This window comes from Eleutherodactylus coqui, chromosome 7, assembly GCF_035609145.1.
Source record: "Eleutherodactylus coqui strain aEleCoq1 chromosome 7, aEleCoq1.hap1, whole genome shotgun sequence".
Taxonomy (NCBI): Eukaryota; Metazoa; Chordata; class Amphibia; order Anura; family Eleutherodactylidae; genus Eleutherodactylus; species Eleutherodactylus coqui.
The window spans coordinates 186,957,942-186,978,341 of record NC_089843.1 but is presented as its reverse complement, the minus strand read 5'-3'; the positions used below and the strand labels follow the sequence as shown (position 1 = coordinate 186,978,341).

Below are 20,400 nucleotides of genomic sequence, written 5' to 3'. Positions count from 1 at the left end.
GCTCGGCGCAGTGGTTTCAGCTGGGGAGAGCGGCGGGCCATAGGCTCAGATGCCTCTCTCCTCCAGGCATGCTGGTGCGGCCGCGCGCGGCGTCGGGCACAGGTGGCCATAATGGCCAAAAAGACAGCCCTGCCATTCGAGGACTCCTCTCCTCTTAAAGACCCGATGGACAGGGTTGACGCCTTGATGAAACGGGCCTGGCAAACAACGGCCTATACGCTGAAGTCCAATATCGCAGCGACTTCTGTGGCGAGGTCGATGTTCCTCTGATTGGGGGAAATCGACGAACAGATTAAACAGAAGGCCCCTAGAGATGCGTTACTGGAATGCATGCCTCTACTTAGATCAGCAACAGGCGGTCCGACTGAAAACATGGAAAGCAGATACGGCTTCCAAAGGAAGGCCGTGTAACATCTCAGTTTAATGGCCAGCACATCTTTGGCGCGGACTTGGAGGAGATCCTAAAAAGAGCTACCGACAGGACCCACAGTCTCCCGGACCAAGCGAGAACGGGATTTCCCCACAAACGTCAGCCATCCTTCAAGCCATACCGAGGCAAAGGAAAGACAGGGTGCTGGTCCTACCCCAAAGGAGGCAGGAGTAAGACAAAAACAACCCCTTCCCCTGTAGGCGAGTACCAGGTGGGGGGCAGACTATTGAGCTTTCCCGGCCCCCACGCAATCCCCCACCCTGCAGGGTATCTTTAGAAATGAAATTTCTAAGGTGCTACAGATGGGGGCGGTAGTCCAGGTCCCCACAGTAGAACAGGGCTTGGGGTTCTACCCACCCCTATTTCTGATCAAAAAAACCAAACGACAGTTTCGGATGATCCTTAATCTGAAGGGCCTGAACGGGTTGATTACCTACAAAAGGTTTAAGATGGAAACCATCAGGTCTGCAGTAACTCTGATCAAAAGAGGGGACTTTATGAGTACCGTCGATCTAAAGGACGCGTACTACCACGTCCCAGTCCTGTCGGAACATCACAAGTACCTGCGGTTTGCCATCAGGATGGGCAGCCGTGTACACCATTTTCAATTCCAGTGCCTACCCCTCGGAATTCCAACGGCACCCAGGATATTCTCTAAAATAGCGGCAGAGATGGTGGCGCATCTCCATGTGGCAGGCATAAACATTGTCCCATACCTGGACGATTTCCTGGTAATGGCATCCTCGCCGAAGATCCTCAAAGAGGATACCTGCCGTATCATCTCCCTATTTCAGAGATTGGGGCGGATAGTTAACTTCCCTAAATCTAGTCTTCTCCCCGAGACGCGAAAGACCTCCTGGGGGTACAGATAGACTTAGTGTCTCAGATCTTGTCTTTGCCTCCACCCAGGCAGGAAAACCTTAGGCTGGCAGCACAGAAATGCGGCCAGAAGAAACAAATAACGATTAGGGACGCAACGAGGCTCCTGGGCCTCATGACCTCCTGTATCGGCATTATTCCTTGGGCCCAGGCTCACTCAAGGACGCTACAGAGAGCCACCCTGGGCAACTGGGACGGGGCAACAACCTCTCTGGACCGCAGAATGCCCGTGTCATCAGCGGTCACAAGGTCCCTCCGCTGGTGGCGGTCAACTGGCAACCTAGAGGCGGAGTCCCCATGGGTGACAGAGCCCTTCATCTCCGTAGTCACCAACGCAAGCCAGCCTGGCTGGGGGGCGCAAGTGGGGCAGCGTTTGCTCCAGGGCAAATGGGGTCCGACATTGCGTGCCTAGACCTCAAATTTCAGAGAGCTTAGGGCCATCTGGGAGCATGTTAAGATCTTCTCGGATAACAGGACCGCCGTTTCACTTATTCACCACCAGGGAGGCACCAGAAACTTTCACCTGCTGAAATTAACAGCCCGGATTTTCCGATGGGCCGAGTCCACGGTATAGTCCCTGACATCGGTCCATCTCAAAGGATCCCAGATCCTGACATCCGACTTTCTAAGTCAAAGAGGCCTAGATCCCGGGGAATGGTCTCTGAATCAAGAGGAATTTCGTCTCATTACAGAAACCTGGGGCAGTCCACAGGTGGACCTGTTTGCGAGCAGCAAAAATTCAGAATGTCCCGACTATTTTTCCCTAGATCCGAGGGACAAGTCCGAGGGGTTAGACGCTTTTTCCCATAGTTGGGATTTCAGTCTGGCGTACGCCTTCCCCCTCCCCCATACCCCTGATCCCGAGAGTTCTTCAGAAGGTCCAGCAGAGTAACATCACGCTGATCCTGATCACCCAACACTGGGAAAAAAGGGCATGGTTTCCGGTGCTCCTAAAGCCCGCCATCTCGGAGCCAATCCACCTTCCATCCAGGAAGGACCTTCTAGCGCAGGGCCCAGTTCTCTGCCCCAACCTAGAGAGACTGAACCTCGCAGTGTGGATATTGAGGAACAGACGCTAAGACAAGGTCTGTCCTCCAGAGTTATCGCGACTCTACGCCAGTCCCGAAAACCTGTAACCTCAGCTACTTATAATAAGATCGGGGAAAAAATTCTCCTCCTGGAGGGGGCTGGAGGTCTCCAATCTTGACACTTTGGTGGTGGAGATTTTGGACTTCCTCCAGATAAAAACTGAGACCAGGAACCCTGGAAGTACAGGTAGCAGCGCTCTCAGCCATTCTAGACCAACCTTTGGCGGATCATAGACTGATCCGCAGGTTCATGAAAGCGGCAGAAAGAATGAGGTCAGTTAGCCGTAGTACAGTCCCCCCCCCCCCCCCCCCCATGGGACCTGAACCTAGTTCTCCAAAGCCTCTGCAAAGACCCCCTCAACCTATCGATCAGTTTCCAATTAGGTTCCTCACATTTAAAACTGTGTTCCTGGTAGCTATCACAGCAGCAAGGCACGTAAGCGAGCTCCAGGCCCTATCTTGTAAGACGTCTTACCTATTAAGCCAGGACGATAGGGTCATACAAAAAACAGACCCCCGTTTTTTTTTTTCCAAAGGTAGCCTCAAAATTCCACAGACAGCAAGAAATTATTCTCCCATCCTTCTGTCAAAATCCCCAAAACGATAGGGAAAGAGACTACCATAGCCTGGATGCAAGGAAGGCCATTCTATGCTACCCAGAGCAGACCGTATCCTTTTAGGAAGGCTGACTGTCTTTTGTTCAATTTCAGGGGCCAGGCAGAGGAAGAGCGGCTTCTAGGAGACCCATTAGCCACCGGATAAAATCCACCATCCAGCAGGCCAACAGCGCTATCCCGGAAGGACTCAAGGCCCATTCTACCAGGGCAGTATCCTGCTCCTGGGCAGAGAGGGCTATGGCGACGCCGGACCAAATCTGTAAGGCAGCCTCATGGTCCAACCTGCACACCTTCGCAAAACATTACAGGCCGAATGCGGACCTCTCCTCCGATCTCTCTCTTTCGGGAGAAAGGTCCTGCAGGCAGTGGTCCCTCTGTAAAGAGTTAATCTGGTATACTCCATGTCTGCCGTCAGGATGACGCCGGGAAAAGGGAGTGAATTTCTTACCGAAAATTCCTTTTTCCCGAGTCATCCTGACGGCACGTATTTCCCTCCCAAAAATTCACACGTTTATATAAACGTTTATGCGGGCACGAATCTGTAACCCAGAGGCTCCTATGTTGGACATTTCCTTTTATGCGGAAAATTTGTGCATATTATCTTGTGTTATGTCCGGGTAAGCTACCCTCTTCTTGTTTGTGTTCAAATGAAACTAACCATGTTATTTTTTTCGGAGCAAATAAATATCTTCCTTGGTTAACCACGACATGTCCATGTAAGTAATTTAGAAGACACTGGTGAATGGGATACGGGAGGAACCTTTTAAAGTCTCTTGCTTCCTGTCCCTACGAGGTCAAGGTGCAACCTCCATGTCTGCCGTCAGGATGACTCGGGAAAAAGGAATTTTCGGTAAGAAATTCACTCCCTTTTTCACAGGGCTGCCTCCAGGCTCTGTTGCAAATTAAGCAACAGCAAGCTGTTTATGGGTTTCACCTGCCTTCGCGGTTGAGCAATTTTTCAGGGGTACACTTGTACTCTTGGTACACCAATTTTTCTGGCCCTCGCTTACACTCATGGTACACCAATGTTTCAGGGATTCACCTATACTTTTGCTACGAAAATGTTATAGGGGTTCACCTATACTTTTGCTACGAAAATGTTACAGGGGTCTACCTATTTTTCTGCTACAGAAATGTTACAGGGGTCTGCCTATACTTTTACTACAGGAATGTTACAGTGGTCTGCCTATACTGTGGGTGCACAAAGACTTCGAATCGCGGTGTTTTACCTATCTGGCACAAATACACTGACTAGGGCAGAAATGTGGGCTGAGGCCAAGGTCCTTGGCGGGGTGAAACTCTCCCATTTTTGGGCACTCTGATTTCTTCCTGTGTAATACCATTTTTGTGCACTGACAGCATAGGTGAGCCCAAGGAAATCAAAGGCTTCCTCTTGCGTTGTTCTGCTATCTGACACCTACACCGAATGAATAGTGTGTGGACACATGGATTTCCCATTGCTATGTAACTCGCGGCACCTTGGGTCACACAAAGTGGAGGCTGCGACCAAGCCTAACCCAGGACCCGCTCACATACTTCCCACACAGACTATTGCGGGTCCTACCTCGGTCATGGTTTCTTGGCCTTGTTATGCCACCTTCTCCTCCTGCTTGGGGTCAGGGGATCAGCATTGGGCAACATGTATTTTCTCTCGTGTTACCACAGTTATCTGAGACACTGGTTTGGGCCAAACAAAATGAGCGTTACTGCATTAATGAGACCTTCACAGCTGTACTAGCATCGGAGTCCGCTTTATGCCCACGATTGCTGAGGGTGTGTGCAGAGGCTGAAGTCCTGGGGGAAATGCAACTGTGCCAGGTTTGACCCGTGGAACTTCTTCGTGGTTCATCCAGTCTTTGGAGCAATGAAAGCAACCGCAACTAATTTAATGAGACGTTCACAGCTGTACTAGCATAAGAGTCCACTTTATGCCAACGATTTGCTGAGGGTGTGGGCAGAGGCTGAGGTCCTCGGCGGAGTGAAAGTCTGCCATGTTTGGGCACTTTAATTGCTTCATGTTTAATACTTTCCTTGGGTTTGATGGGCTCGCCTATGCTGTGGGTGCACAAAGATTTTCCATTGTGGTGTTTTAGCGATCTGGCACAAATACACTGAATGACTTGGGTAGGGCACAGACTGCTTTCCTAGCGCGGTGTTCAGCTATCTGACACGGACACAGCAATGGGAAATCCATGTGTCCCCACACAATTCATTCTATGTTACTCATGGCACCTTGGGTCACACAAGGTGGAGGCTGGTACCGAGCCAGACCCAGGGCCCACTCACGTGCTTCCCACACAGTATTGTGGGTCCTACCGCGGTCATGGTTTCTCTGGCTTATTATGCTACCTCCTCCTCCTGCTTGGGGTCTGGGGATCAGCGTAACCACAGTTATCCGAGAGATACTGGATTGGAGCATTCACAGGAAGCATTAGTGATTTCATGAGACTTTCACAGGGTCACTGTATACGTGTGGTGGTTACTTTTGCGGCACCTCCTGCTTCGAACCAATCTTTGGTGTTAGAATGTGCTGCTGCATTGTGGAGATGTGTAGAAATGCTGGCTCCTGAGTCCCCTTCATGCCCACGTTTGCGGCTCCTGACAATTTTGTGATGGAGGTGGCACGGGATTGGAATGATCGTACATCAATCTATCATCAATTCTCAACAGCATTGTGGGCTATCGACCACTCTTTCAAAGAGGGTCGCTGCCTGGCCCTGCCAACCCACTGCAGTGTGTGCCTCTGGTTCCTCCTAATCCAGTACGCACTTATAAATAGACATGAGGGTGGTGTGGCTATGAAGCGAGCGTGTGGCATGAGGGCAGCTGAACGCTGCGCAGGGAAACTTGTGTGCTCTGTGGACGCAGGGTCGTGCGGGGAGTTGGACAGCAATGCCAGCATGTAACCTAGAAGAAGAGGCAGCAGGGTCACACGCAGGCAGTGATTGGTTGCAGGTAGTGTGGTACTTGGCTAAGATGTGCCAGCGCGTGTGCCTTGCTAATGAGGGTTTGTCTGAAGTAAATTGTTAGGGGGGTGACCGCCAGACTCTTGCCCCCATTTTGGCTTAATAGTGGGACCTGGGAACCTCAGATGTATGCTGCCCCTGCCCTTCCCTATCCGTTTCTGTGGTGTTTCCATGACTTTCAGACTTTTTCTGGTGTTTGACAAGTCATCAGCTAGGCGGAGCTTCGGTCCCATACAAAAATGCTCAAGTCACCCATTGACTTCAATGGGGTTCATTACTCGAAACGAGCTCTCGAGCATCACGGAAAGTTCAACTTGAGTACAGAGCACCCGAGCATTTTGGTGCTCACTCATCTCTATGTATAACCTTTCTATAGACTGCACCTTCCTGTGTGGAAGACATGAACTTACAAATGACAATGTGTTGCCTTCTTCCAGTTATTGCAGAAACCCCTCATTGTAATTTGCCCCAAAACAGCATGCTATATCTTTCAGGCTTGGAGAGGGGCTGAGAAGCAGCGGTCAGTTTACTCTCAATGTCAGAATTTGTTAATGTTGGTCCTCCAATCTGCAGATTGACAAACTGTACAAATATAGAAACCAAACAATAAACCATTTTAAATGAAAACCAATTTCAAAAAATCTTAATTTCCAAAGGCACAAAAAGTGAAATGTAGAAGGGTGTACATGGCCTTTAAATCGCCAAAGGTGACAGTGCCTTTTAATAGTAAAAGTACATTTCTATGGCCTCTGTACATCTTGTTCACTGGAACACAAATTGTACATTTTGCACTGGCCCAAGTGGGAGTTAGTCTTGATGGGTGTCATTTAGGGAAACATGGTGGTTAGGGAAAAAAACATGGAATCTTATGCTCTATATTAATATCCAAACATATATCTGAAATGAAAGCGCACAGCCGCCAATATGGACTTAAAAAGCTGCGGCATTTATTTTAAACAGGGTTACCTTATAAATATTAACTCAAAAACTCAACATATATAACATAGACTGAGTCCTACATAATCAAGTTTACACCAATAACCAATCTTTAATCCATCTTTATACCCACCCACAGGAGGCGGCATTCCCCTTTTTAAACATGCGGCGACAAGTTGGAAGCTAAACTAGAGGGCAGGCGGGAGGGACAACCTTGCAGTGGTGTATAAAAAAACTGAAGCCACTGTCCTGTCAGTTTTCTCTGACAAACACTCCCACCAATCAGCTCTTGTTGCTGGGGCCTGAGCTTCACAGAAGGATCTCTGTCTTCTTCCTGCCATTTTCTTCAGACCAGTCACCATCCATCTTAAGGCTCCAACGTTACCCTGGCAACCTCCAGCACCTTCCAGCCTGCTCACCGCTGACCCTGTAGTGAACTCCAAGAACATCTATTAAATAAAAGCTACCTAATAAGCCAATACTCTAATAATGAATGTCCAAAAGACCTTTTAAAACCATTTCCGCTCAGATTCCACGAGGCCTCAGTCCCTAATTGGCCTTCGGCCGTACATGGGATCTTATGCTCTACATTAATATCAGAACATATACCTGAAATGAAAACGCACAGACGCCAACATGGATTTAAAAGGCCGTGACATTTATTTTAAATGGGGTTACCTTATAATTATTAACTCAAAAAAACCAAACATATGTAACCCATAGACAAGTCTACACCAAAAACAAATCTTTAATCCATCTTCACACCCACCCGCAGGAAGCGGGCGACATTACCAACAGGCCATGACATAACAATAGCATGCCCCCCCCCCCCCCAACACAGCTGCAGCCCTTTCATCATCTCCTGCAATTCCATATTAAAAATGTCCAAAGCAATGTCCGATAAATACACCCAATCCAGTTCTGCACAGCCAACAAAAAATGTGTGTGTGTGTGTGTGTGTATATAATTATAGTGTGTGTGTGTGTATATATATAATTGTGTGTGTGTGTGTGTGTGTGTATGTATGTATATATATATATATATATATATATATATATATATGTGTATATATATATATATATATATAATAGTGTGTATGTATATATATGTGTGTGTGTTTGTGTGTGTGTGTATGTATGTATGTATGTGTATATATATATATATATATATATATATATATATATATATATATATATATATATATATATATATATATATATATATATATATATATATATATATATATATATATATATATATATATATATATATATATATATATATATATATATATATATATATAGACCTAGCCCACATGCTACAGTCTATATTTACATATATACTGAGTAGACCTAGCCCACATACTACAGTGTGCATACATACATACATGCATGCATACAGTGGGGAAAAAAAGAATTTAGTCAGATGCCAATTGTACAAGTTCTCCCACTTAAAAAGATGGGGCCTGTAATTGAAATCATAGGTAGACCTCAACTATGAGAGACAACATGAGAAAACACATTCAGAAAATCATATTGTCTGATTTTTTTTTTAACAAATTTATTTGCAAATTATGGTGGAAAATAAGTATTTGGTCAATAACAAAAGTTCATCTCAATACTTTGTTATATATCCTTCATTGGCAAACGTTTTCTGTAAGTCCTCACAAGGTTGGCACACACTGTTGTTGGTATGTTGGCCCATTCCTCCATGTAGATCTCCTCCAGAGCAGTGATGTTTTGAGGCTGTCGCTGGGCAACACGGGGTGTGTGTATATTACACACTGAGTAGACTTAGCCCACATGCTACAGTCTATACATATATATACTGAGGAGATATGCCACATGCTACAGTTTATATATAAATACTGAGTAGACTTAGCCCTGCCAACCCACAGCAGGCGGGATGATAGATAGGTCTATATATATATATATATATATATATATATATATATATATGACGAAAGCCCTCACTGACTGACTCGCCACTAATTCTCCAACTTTCCGATGTCGTAGAAACATGAAATTTGGCACAAGCATAGATTATGTCCAAAATAGGAAATGTTAATGGGTCCCAACTCGATTTTTCAATTCTAGCGCAAAGGAACTGGCATCCAAACTTTATGCACGTAATCTAATTCTCCAACTTCCTGATGTCATAGAAACATGAAATTTGGCACGAGCATTGATTATGTCATAAATAGGAAAAGCTAATGGGTCCCAACTCCATTATTCATTTCTAAGCGCAAAAGAATTAGCATCCAAATTTTATGTACGTAATCTAATTCTCTCACTTCCTGATGTCAATTTATATAAAGGAAACATTGCATGGTTACCTCCATGCAAAATGGTGAACATATTTTTTCCTCGGTATCTCTAAAGTAACCACGACTTCATAAGATTTTCCATGTGAACACCAGATAAACACCAGTACCAAATTAACTTGGGTGAAGCTGGGTATATCAGCTAGTTTATCTATATAACAAATAAAATTTTACTCCATTTCCATGCCCACTTGCAGCAGGCAGGCGGACTCCATTTTAATGCCCACACGCAGCGGTGGACAGCAATCCATGTTAGCAGTTATGCACTCACCATTAATAAAACATATTTGTTAACAAGCCATAAATTCCCCTTATCAACCCTGAACCAGCCTGTACCTGAAAAGCCTTGCAAGAGTTAACACTGACTCATTTAAAACGGACAAATCTACCTTAACTAGTATACAGGACACATCCTTCTATACACCGGTGCCAATAACCAGGGGTACCACCTGGTTACCGGGGCTGTCGCCATCCTGTAGAGCTTCACCTGTACCCTGCATCGGCAGCAGCATAGGACTTGGTGTTGGCATCCGGTTGGCACTGTTTCTGCTGGTGTTGGCATTTGGTGGGCACGGTTATTGCTGCCAGGTCTCAATCACTCTGACCAGATGAAGGTAAAAGGTGGTTGTCATCTTCTGCATTCGCTGGCAGTTTTCTACCAACGAATCCTCTTCAGATACCAGTGGACACACAATGCCATCTACCTGTTCAGCGCTCCTCCTGGCCTACGCTTCTGACTGGTCCTAAAGCTGAAGCGCAGGGGATTCCAGACATCTGTGATTCTATTCCTCACTGTCTGCTTCATCCTCGCTGACGATCAGCCGCTGCAGAAGGTTCTCCATCTTTGCAGAGGATCTGAAGCTGTGACAGGAGTTGTGAGGAAAGCTAGTGAGGAAGATCCAGCGACCACACTAATAGATGTCCAAGAAATGGGTAAGCTACAAAGCAGAAACCAGGAACCTTCGATTCCCAATAGAGTTCATAATAGAGCAAAAAAGGGGCAGCATCCATGGTGGAGTACATATAAAAGCATCTCCTTATTGCTCTGTGATGTACAGGGATTGTGACAGGCGCTGACAGGAACAAGGAGCCTTCACTTGGCTTCAGGAACTGCTCACAATCTTGCGGTGGTGTATAAAAAAAAAAATAAATAAAGCCACTGTCCTGTCAGCACCTCCTTATATCCGTTTTCTCTCACAAACACTCCCACCAATCAGCTCTTGTTGCTGGGGCCCGAGCTTCACAAAGGAATCTCTGTCTTCCCACCATTTTCTTCAGACCAATCACCATCCATCCTAGGGCTCCAATGTTACCCCGGCAACCTCCAACATCTTTCAGCCTGCTCACCGCTGACTCTGTGGTAAACTCCAAGAACATCTATTAAATACCTACCTAATAAGCCAATACTCTAATGCCCAAAAGACCTTTTAAAACCATTTCTGCTCAGATTCCATGAGGCCTCAATCCCTAATTGGCCTTTGGCCGTACATTCTAGTTGAGAAGTCTGTAAAACTCTGATCTCAGCACATTGAAGACCTTCTGTTGGAAGAATATATTGGGAGTGTTTCCTGTGACATGCCCCCAGTAGCCTAGTTATACAGTGACAAACCTCTCTCTTAGTTACCCATGATGGGAGAAAAAAGCTGTGTGGGATGTCTCTATATGGGAAAGTGTAACAGATTTTCTTTTCCTCATTGTTAAGGAGAATGTATTCTTACATTCACTGGCTCAGTAGATGCCAAAAAGAAAGTCTTGTGCACTGGGATCTTGCTGTAAAAAGTTTGATGCTAAAACTTAGCAACTATTGGCTCTGTCTACATGTTCCTGCTGCTCCCGTCCTTCTATTATGAAGACGTTGATTCATTTTTTCCCTTTCTTTTAGTACATCATCACAGTCCGTAAACTCGGAGAATGAGGTTTGTGCATTTTGGAATGTTCAGTCACATGCTTGTTTCCAGAAAATTGATATGATTAAGGATATGTTCACACGTTGGGGATTCGCCATGAAATTCACCTTCTTATTTGAAGGAGTGAAATCCACAGGGATTATCCACGGCATAAGTTTTCATGCCGCAGATTTAAAACACGGGTCAATTTACATTGCAGAGTTTCTCCTTGGCATATAGACGGGATTTCCTTAATCCCATCCTCACTGCTTGTTTTATAAAAGCTGTGGATCTTCCACAGATAATTCCATTGCAAAAATAAATCTGCAAAATTTCTGATTCGTTTGAACATACTCTAAAGGAAAAGAAGTAGAGCGTGTCAGGAAGGAGGTGGTCGGGACGCTGAATTTTTAGTAAACTGGAACACACAACTAACGCACTTGATCAACAATACAGGTATGGTTCATTTAGACTTGGGTTAAGTAACAGAAAACAAGTCTTGGTTTGTAGGGCAGTAGCGTTCCACGCTGCAAAACTGAGCAAATTGCCACGAATTGATGTGATTTTCTAACAAATACAGGTATAGTGCATAGTTTTATAGACTTCATCTATACTTGCCACAGTATACTTTGCTGATTCATGGTTTTTCCATGTGGGACACTACTTCCCTACAAACACACTTTGGAAATCCAGTCTAATTATAGTGTTTTGCGAATCTATTCACCCCCTTGGCATTTTTCCTCTTTTGTTGCATCACAACCTGGAATTAAAATCAATTTTCATGGAGTTTGCACTATACACTTATAGCTTTTTAAGATACAAAATACACTATACACTTTTATATATTTTGCATCTTCTAAGTCTTTTTTTTTTTTTTTTACTGTGACACAAGCAATAATTAAAATAAAAAAAGAGAACTTTCATGTGTGTAACCCATAAAAATCAATACTTAGCATCTGTACTTGTATAAATACGTTTTGTTGCATAGTCTGCTGGTTAATGCCTGTTAGTTTAGCACATCTAGACACTGGGATTTTTGCCTATTCTTCCAGGTAAAACGTCTCCAGTTCCTTTTAACCCCTTAGTGACGGAGCTTTTTTGCTTTTTTCCATTTTTGTTTTTTCCTACTCCCATTTAAAAAATCGTAGCTCCTTTATTTATCCATCAACGTCGCTGTATGAGGGCTTGTTTTTTGCGGGACGAGTTGTATTTTTCAATGGCACTATTGTGCCATATAATGTACTGAAAAACTTTTTAAAAATTCTTAGCGGAGAGAAATGGAAAAAAAACGACATTCCACCATCTTTCGGTGCGTCCTGTTTCTATGGCGCACAAACTGCAACAAAAACGACCTGATATTTTTTATTCTATGGGTCAGTATGATTACTACGATACCAAACTTATATAGTTTTTTTTTTTTGCTGTAGTACTTGTATTTTTTTTTTAAGATATTTAATTTGTTTCAATTATTTTCTGCAGTCATTTTGTGCGCGCAATAACTTTTTTATTTTTCTGTCGACGTAGTTGTGCAAGGGCTCAATTTTTGCGGGATGTCCTGTAGTTTCCGATAGTATCAATTTGGAATACATACAACTTTTTGATCGCTTTTTATTGCATTTTTTTCTGGAAGACAGGGTAACTGAAAAAGTGTATTTCTGGCATTCTTTATTTTTTTTTTCGGACGACGTTCATCATGCAGGAAAAATAATGCACTACTTTGATAGATCGGACTTTTACGGACGCGGCGATACCAAATACATATTTTTATTTTATGATTTAGATTTTTTAGTAATTGATATGGCAAAAGGGGGGTGATTTAAACTTTTATAACTTTTTTTTTTTTTTTTTTTTTACAATTTAAACTTTATTGATCTTTTTTCTTACTTTACTTTAAAGTCCCCCTGGGGGACTTTAACATGCAATGCTTTGATCGCTCCTGCAGTATGACGTAATGCTATAGCATTACGTCATACTGCTTTTTTACAGGCAGTCTATCAAGCCACCCTGTGTGGATGGCTTGATAGGCAGTCTGCTAAGGCAGCCCTGGGGCCATTCATTAGGCCCCCGGCTGCCATGACACTTGCACAGCTCCCCCGATCTCACCGCGGGGGGGCCGTGCGGGACCCCCAAACAGCGTTCGGGGGATTTAAATGCCGCTGTCAGAATTGACAGCGGCATTTAAAGGGTTAATAGCCGCGATCGGCTGAACGGCCAAGCGCGGCTATTGCCCGCAGGTGTCAGCTGTAATGAACAGCTGACGCCCGCGCTGTATGGAGGGAGATAGCAGTGCTACCTCCCTCCATACACGTCCTGCAACAGCAGGACGTAGTTTTACGATAGCGCTGTCACTAAGGGGTTAAAGTTAGATGAGTTGTGTGGGTACACAGCAGTCTGCATGTTATGCCACAAATTCTCAGTTGGATAGAGGCCTGGTCTTTGACTAGGACATTCCAGGACCTTTAAATGTGGGTATGTTTATGTGTCAGATATGTTGCGGAATTGGCTGCAGAAAAAATCCACAGCATAAATTGACCTGTGGTGTGGATTTTAGATCTCCAACATATCCATTTACGCAGCAGCTTTTTTCAGTGTATACTTCAACTCCTCAAATGTGGCAAGGAAACCCACACCACAAGCTGTGTGTTGCATGCTAGTTTCAGTGTGGATCCAGTGTGTATTTTCTACTGCAGAAAATACTGCTAAAGTTACACTGAAGTGCAAATGAAGTGTATGTTTAGGGTAATTGTCCTGTTGGAAGATTAACTTTTGTCCCAGTCCTGAGTCTCTGGTAGACTGAAACAGGTTATTGTCAAGAACTGCCCTGTACTAGGGTTATTGCCATTGATGTTTCCTTCAATTCTGACCAGTTTTCCAGTCCTTGCAGGTGAATCCCCACAGCATGATGCGGCCACCACCATGTGTCACTGCACGAATGGTGTTCTCAAGGTGATGGGGAAGTGTTGGGTTTGAAGCATGCCTAGCATTTCCAATGATGGTACAAAATTTTAATTGAAATCTCATCTGACCAGGAAACTTTCAATGTCTATGGAGAGTCTGCCGCGGACTGCTCAGCATGTTCTCTCTGCCTAATACATCTGCAGTTTCTTTATTGGCTTAGACTATGTAATTTAATAGAAACTCCTTTAACTCTATTTAAAAAGGGGGCAATCTTTTGTCACTATTGGATAAACATATAGGGTCCCTTACTTTTTTTTTTGTTTGTTTTCTACACCAGCAGGGTGAACACTGCATTGACTAGTTGCTGCTATAGATGAGCGAGCGTACTCGGAAAAGCACTACTCGCTCGAGTAATTTGCTTTATCCGAGTATCGCTTTGCTCGTCCCTGAAGATTTGGGTGCCGCTGCGGCTGACAGGTGAGTCGCAGCGGAGAGCGGGCGGGAGAGAGGGAGAGAAAGATCTCCCCTCCGTTCCTCCCCGCTCTCCCCTGCAGCTCCCCGCTCCGTGCCGGCACCCGAATCTTCAGGGACGAGCACAGCGATACTCGGATAAAGCAAATTACTCGAGTGAGTAGTGCTTTTCCGAGTACGCTCGCTCATCTCCAGTTGCTGCCAAACCTATTTGAGTGTTGATCTTCATGTCCATCAATCAGTGGCTAATAGGAAGCCGCCATATCAAAAAAGTTTTGTATATTCTAATAACCTAATTATCTGCTCCCCATGCTGTTGCATAACTCAATGATCCTTATAACTTTAAAGATTATATTCTTTACATATGCCAGTTCTTATTTTATTCTTAGGAGCAGGATGGTGAAAGGAGGATACTTCAAGTGTGTCAGTTGTGTCAAGAAGAATCCAGCTTCTTGCTTACTAAGGTACTCAACTGAAGTTTAATTTTCCCATAACTCCTCATGTCTTGTCTTTAAAGCTTCCTTCATAGTTTTATTCATTGCTGCTTGTTTTTTGGCTTGTTTAAAAAAAACTACCGTGATTAACATTTGACCAGGAAAACTTCACATTTCTGTTTTTTTAACCCTTTAATGACCTTCATGTTCGTCCCGTCCCGTCCCCCCCCCCCCCCCCCGCCTTCCTTTAAAAAAATCATAACTCCTTTTATTTATCCATCGATGTCGCTGTATGAGGGCTTGTTTTTTGCGGGACGAGTTTTATTTTTCAGTGGTGCTATTTACTGTACCATATAATGTACTGAAAAACTTTTAAAAAATTCTAAGTGGAGTAAAATAAAAAAAGGCGAAATTCCGCCATGTTTCAGTGCGTCTTGTTTCTACGGTGCACAAACTGCAACAAAAACGACATAATAACTTTATTCTATGGGTCAGTATGATTACTACAATACCAAACTTGTATAGACTTTGTTTACTATTTTATTTTTTTCAGAGAAATTTAATTTTTTCAATTATTTTCTGCAATCATCTTGTGCGCGCATTAACTTTTTTTTATTTTTCCGTCGACTTAGTTCAGCGATAGCTCATTTTTTGCGGTATGTCCTGTAGTTTCCGATAGTACTAATTCGAAATATATACGAATTTTTGATCGCTTTTTATTGCGTTTTTTTCTGGGAGACAGGGTGACTGAAAAAGCGCATTCTGGCGTAATTTTTTTTTCGGACGACGTTCACCGTGCAGGGTAAATAATGCGCTACTTTGTTGGATCGAACTTTTACGGACGCGGCGATAACAAATATGTATTTTTATTTTATTATTTAGACTTTTTAATTATAGATATGGCAAAAGGGGGGTGATTTGGCAAAAGGTGGGTGGGTGTGTGCGTGCGTGCGCGTGTGTGTGTGTACGTGTGTGTGTGTGTACGTGTGTGTGTACGTGTGTGTACGTGTGTGTGTGTGTGTGTGTGTACGTGTGTGTGTACGTGTGTGTGTGTACGCGCAGGAATTGACAGCAGCATTTTAAGGGCTAATAGTCGCGATCGCCCCGCGCCCTTTCTGCATACATACCCTGACGCTCCTGGACGTAATTATACGTCCTGGAGCAGGAAGGGGTTAAAAGGAATAAGCTGCAATTACCCATAAACATTTGTAGTTTTAATCTACAAAACCCCTTTTGAGTAAGAGCTTGTTCCCCACTGATACAGAGATTCAGTAGAGTTGCTTGGAGTTCATGTCAAGACACCTGTGGACAGGGCCAGGGCCATATTACTTACACATCCAAAATACAGTGATTTGTCACTAGCCTTTATCAGACTACTTCACACTCATACTACACAAACTTAAAGGAAACTGTCACTACTAGAGATGAGCGAGCCTACCCGGCCACGCCCCTTTTTCGCCTGAGCACCGCGATTTTCAAGTACTTCCGTACTCGGGCGAAAAGATTCAGGGGGCGCCGTGGGTGAGTGGGGGGTTGCAGCGGGGAGTGGGGGGGAGAGGGAGAAAGAGAGGGCTCCCCCCGGTTCCCCGCTGCTACCCCCCGCTCCGCCACGCCTCCCTCGGCGCCCCCCGAATCTTTTCACCCGAGTACGGAAGTACTCGAAAATCGCGGTGCTCGATCGAGTAATTACTCGAAACGAGTAGGTTCGCTCATCCCTAGTCACTACTCTACTTCCCTCTATAGCATAAAACAGGAGCAAGAGATGAGTCAAGCTTATTAACCCCTTAATGTCATGGCCTATTTTGGCGTTGAGGACCAAACGATTTTTGGTATTTATTCATCTCCATTTTTGGGTACATAGGCTATATTGTAAAACTTTTATTACTGTATATACTCGAGTTTAAGCCTAGTTTTTCAGCACATTTTTTTTGTGCTGAAAAGCCCCCCTCGGCTTATACTCGAGTCAGGGAAAGCTTAAAAAAACACCTCTATACTCACCTCCCAGCCGGTGTCTGTGTCTCCGGCGGCGGTGCAGCAGGCTGCTTGAATTCTCTCCGCTATCATGCCCCACCGTCCTCTTTGCTCGGCTCTGTCATCCCCCGCCGTCAGCGCTTTGTAAGTAAGAGCTGTGATTGGATCGAGCATTAGCCAATCACAGCCGGTGCTCGATCATTCACAGCCAATCAAGCTGCTTTAGCCTGGGTTCACACAGGGCGGATTTGCTGCGGTTTGCCGTTGCATAGCCGCACTGCGGCAAAACCCGCTACGTTTGCAGTGCAATGCAGTACAAATGTGTTTAGGCAAAAAGCTGTTCTCACAGGACAGATTTTTTCCGCACAGCCGCAGTGTGGAAATGCAACAGCAGCGCGGTTTTTCAAGACACAGCATGTCCATTCTTTTGTCTTTTCCGTCGCGCTTTTTTGTCCATAGACCTTTATGGACGCAGCAAAATCCGCTGCAAAAGTAAAAAAGTGCTGCGGAAAAAAACGCTTGCGGATTTTTCCGCAAGACAAAAATAACGTTTGAATTGGTTTTGCCACAGAAGCAGTTCTGCTGCAAAACCGTAATGGAAAAAACGCAGCAAAACTGCAACAAATCCGCCCTGTATGAACCCAGCCTTAGAATTCTCCCTGCTGTCATTTCCTTGCTCAGCTTTCAAATTCCCTGCCGTCAGTGCTGTGTAAGTAAGCGCTGTGATTGGATCGAGCGCCAGCTGTGATTGGCTGGTGCTCAATCCAATCACAGCGCTTACTTACACAGCACTGACAGAGCCGAGTAGAGAGGACAGCAGGGGATAACAGCGTGGAGAATTCAAGCAGCTTGTCGCACAGACAGACGCCGGCTGGGAGGTGAGTATGGAGGGTTTTTTTTTTTACCTGCTTATACTCTAGTCAATAAATTTTCCCAGTTTTTTGTGGTGAAACTTTTTGTCTCGACTTATACTCGGATCGGCTAATACTCGAGTATATATGGTTTGTTGTTTTTTTTTGATTGTAGGGAGAGAAAACGCAGCAATTCTGCCATAGATTTTTTGGGGTTTTTTTTAGAGCGTTTATTATGCAGCATAAATGACACACTATAGTTTTTTCTGCGGGTCGGTACGGTTACAACGATACCAAAAGTTTTCTTTTTAGGTTTTTCCACTTTTCCACAATAAAAGCCCTGTTTTTGGAAATTATCATTTTTTTCTAAACTCACTGTATTCAAAGTCCTGTAACTTTTTTATTTTTCTATGGACTGCGCTCTGTGCGGGCTTATTTTTTGCGAGATGAGCTGTAGTTTTTATTACTACCATTTTGAGGTACATAGTTTTTTTTTAAATCACTTTTATTGCGGTTTTGGGATGCAAAATGCTAAAAATTTGCATTTTTGCCTCAGTTTTTTAGCGTTTTTTTAAACTCTTTTTGCCGTGCAGGATAAAAAGCATGTTCAATGTATTGTACGCATCGTTATGGACGTGTCGATACCAAATATGTGGGATTTTTTTTTATATACTAATATAAGAAACTGCATAAAAAAGGGTTTTTTAACTTTTTTTTTACATTTTTATTTTTGGATCTTTCTCTTTCTCTTTTTTTTACACCATCTGTGTCCCTCTGAGGGACTTGCAGCACAGCACTGCAGATCGCTATGATAAGGCCTGGCAGGACCTCTCTCCTGCCATACCTTATCGCTTATTACAGCGATCTTAGGCTATAGCAATATAGGACACCGGTACCTGTTGCCATAGCAACCAACCGGGCTCTCGCGATGCTATTGCGAGAGTCGGCTGGAGGCAGAGAGGGCGCGCACTCCCTCTGTGAACCCTTTCCCTGCCGCGATCTACTTAGATCGCGGCAGGGAAGGGGTTAACGGCGGGGTGGGCGCAACTCTAATGCCCCCCGCTGTCGCAGCGGGATGCCGGCTATCACCGACAGCCGGCTGCCACAGGGTATGTCATTTTGCGGGAAGTACCCCGCTCCCATGACGTACCCTTACGGGACGGGGTTAATGAGGTGCTGCTAACCCTTTCCACCCACCCGGATTGGCAGTTTTCCCAGTATGCAATGTAATAGCCAGAAATTGGTCAATCAGAGTGGATGGGCAGAGCTTGCAGCACATCCTAAATAAATTGGACTTGTCTCCTGCTTGGAGCTGCAGTAGCAGCCTGTAAGTTCTTAAAAACCACTGCACATTTTCCTATGAGTGACAGACCGCTGAGATCAGTGTTAGAGAAGAGCGAACCTACTCGGCCACGCCCCTTTTTCGCCTGAGCGGCACGATTTTCGAGTACTTCCGTACTCGGGCGAAAAGATTCGGGGGGCGCCGTGGGTGAGTGGGGGGTTGCAGCGGGGAGTGGAGGGGAGAGGGAGAGAGAGAGGGCTCCCCCCTGTTCCCCGCTGCTACCCCCGCTCCACCACGCCTCTCCCCCCGGCGCCCCCCGAATCTTTTCGCCCGAGTACTGAAGTACTCAAAAATCACGGTGCTCGATCGAGTAACTACTCGAAACGAGTACGTTCGCTCATCTCTAATCAGTGTATCGATCACTATTTTATGCTGCTTATTGAGGACAGCATAAAGTAAATGACAGGTTTCTTTTATTATCTTCACGCCAGCTAGTTTTCCCAAATTTTTTTCCATCCCTGCTTCCCAAAAACCATACCTTTCTTTTTTCCATTGACCTAGGCATGTGAGGGCTTGTTTTTCATGAGACAAATTGTATTTTTAATGGCATCATCTTATTTACCATGTAATACAATATAATGAAAAACTTTTTGAGAGGTGTAGTAGAAAAATGCATACAATTTGTGTCAATTGTGTTTGGGTTCACCCGTAATATAAATGCCATTAACTATATTCTGCGAGTCAGTGTGATTATAGCGACTCCAAATTTAATAGAGATTGTTTTACTACTTTTACAATATTTTTATTTGCATTGCGTAGTGATATTCTTAGATCCATAACTTTAAAAAAATAAATAAAATTCCGTTGACAGAGGTGTGTTTTCTGGATGACCTGGAGTTTTTGTTTTTTTTTTTGTTTTTTTTATTGGTTCAATTTTTGGGATACATAGGACTTTTTGATCACTTTTTTTTATTCCATTTTATTATGGGTGGGGTTGGAGGAGAGGTGACCAAATAAAATTCATGCTAAAATACACATGATCAATTATGTTTTTGACTTTTTAATATTTTTAAAATTCTTACAAAACGTTTTTTAGGCCCACTGGCAGACTTTACCACTATTAAAGTAACACATTACAACTTCCCTGCAGGTCTCATGTCAATGCTTCCCTGGTCCCCTACCAGTCTGTTAATCCTGCTCCAACGATTAAGTGTGGACACAACGTGACTATTGCTAGCAGTGACACCACTGAGGTCATTGCTGGAGCAGGAAGATTAGAAACCGGAGTTGGCATGGAAGCCAATTGTTAAAGTACTGGAAGGGAAGGGCGTTCCAGATGGGGCGTAATTATCATGGTATTTCTGTTCA

The 20,400-nt window shown here is 44.3% G+C and overlaps 1 protein-coding gene across 1 annotated transcript in view; it reads left to right on the top strand.

Annotated features, from left to right (window-relative positions):
* Positions 1-20,400, top strand: part of LOC136573567 (protein RUFY3-like) — an 88,183-nt gene that overhangs the window by 66,592 nt on the left and 1,191 nt on the right. The window contains exons 11-12 of the mRNA XM_066574837.1: positions 11,122-11,155; positions 14,884-14,958. Coding sequence (XP_066430934.1) covers positions 11,122-11,155; positions 14,884-14,958 — 109 coding nt within the window. The remainder of the gene's footprint in view (positions 1-11,121; positions 11,156-14,883; positions 14,959-20,400) is intronic.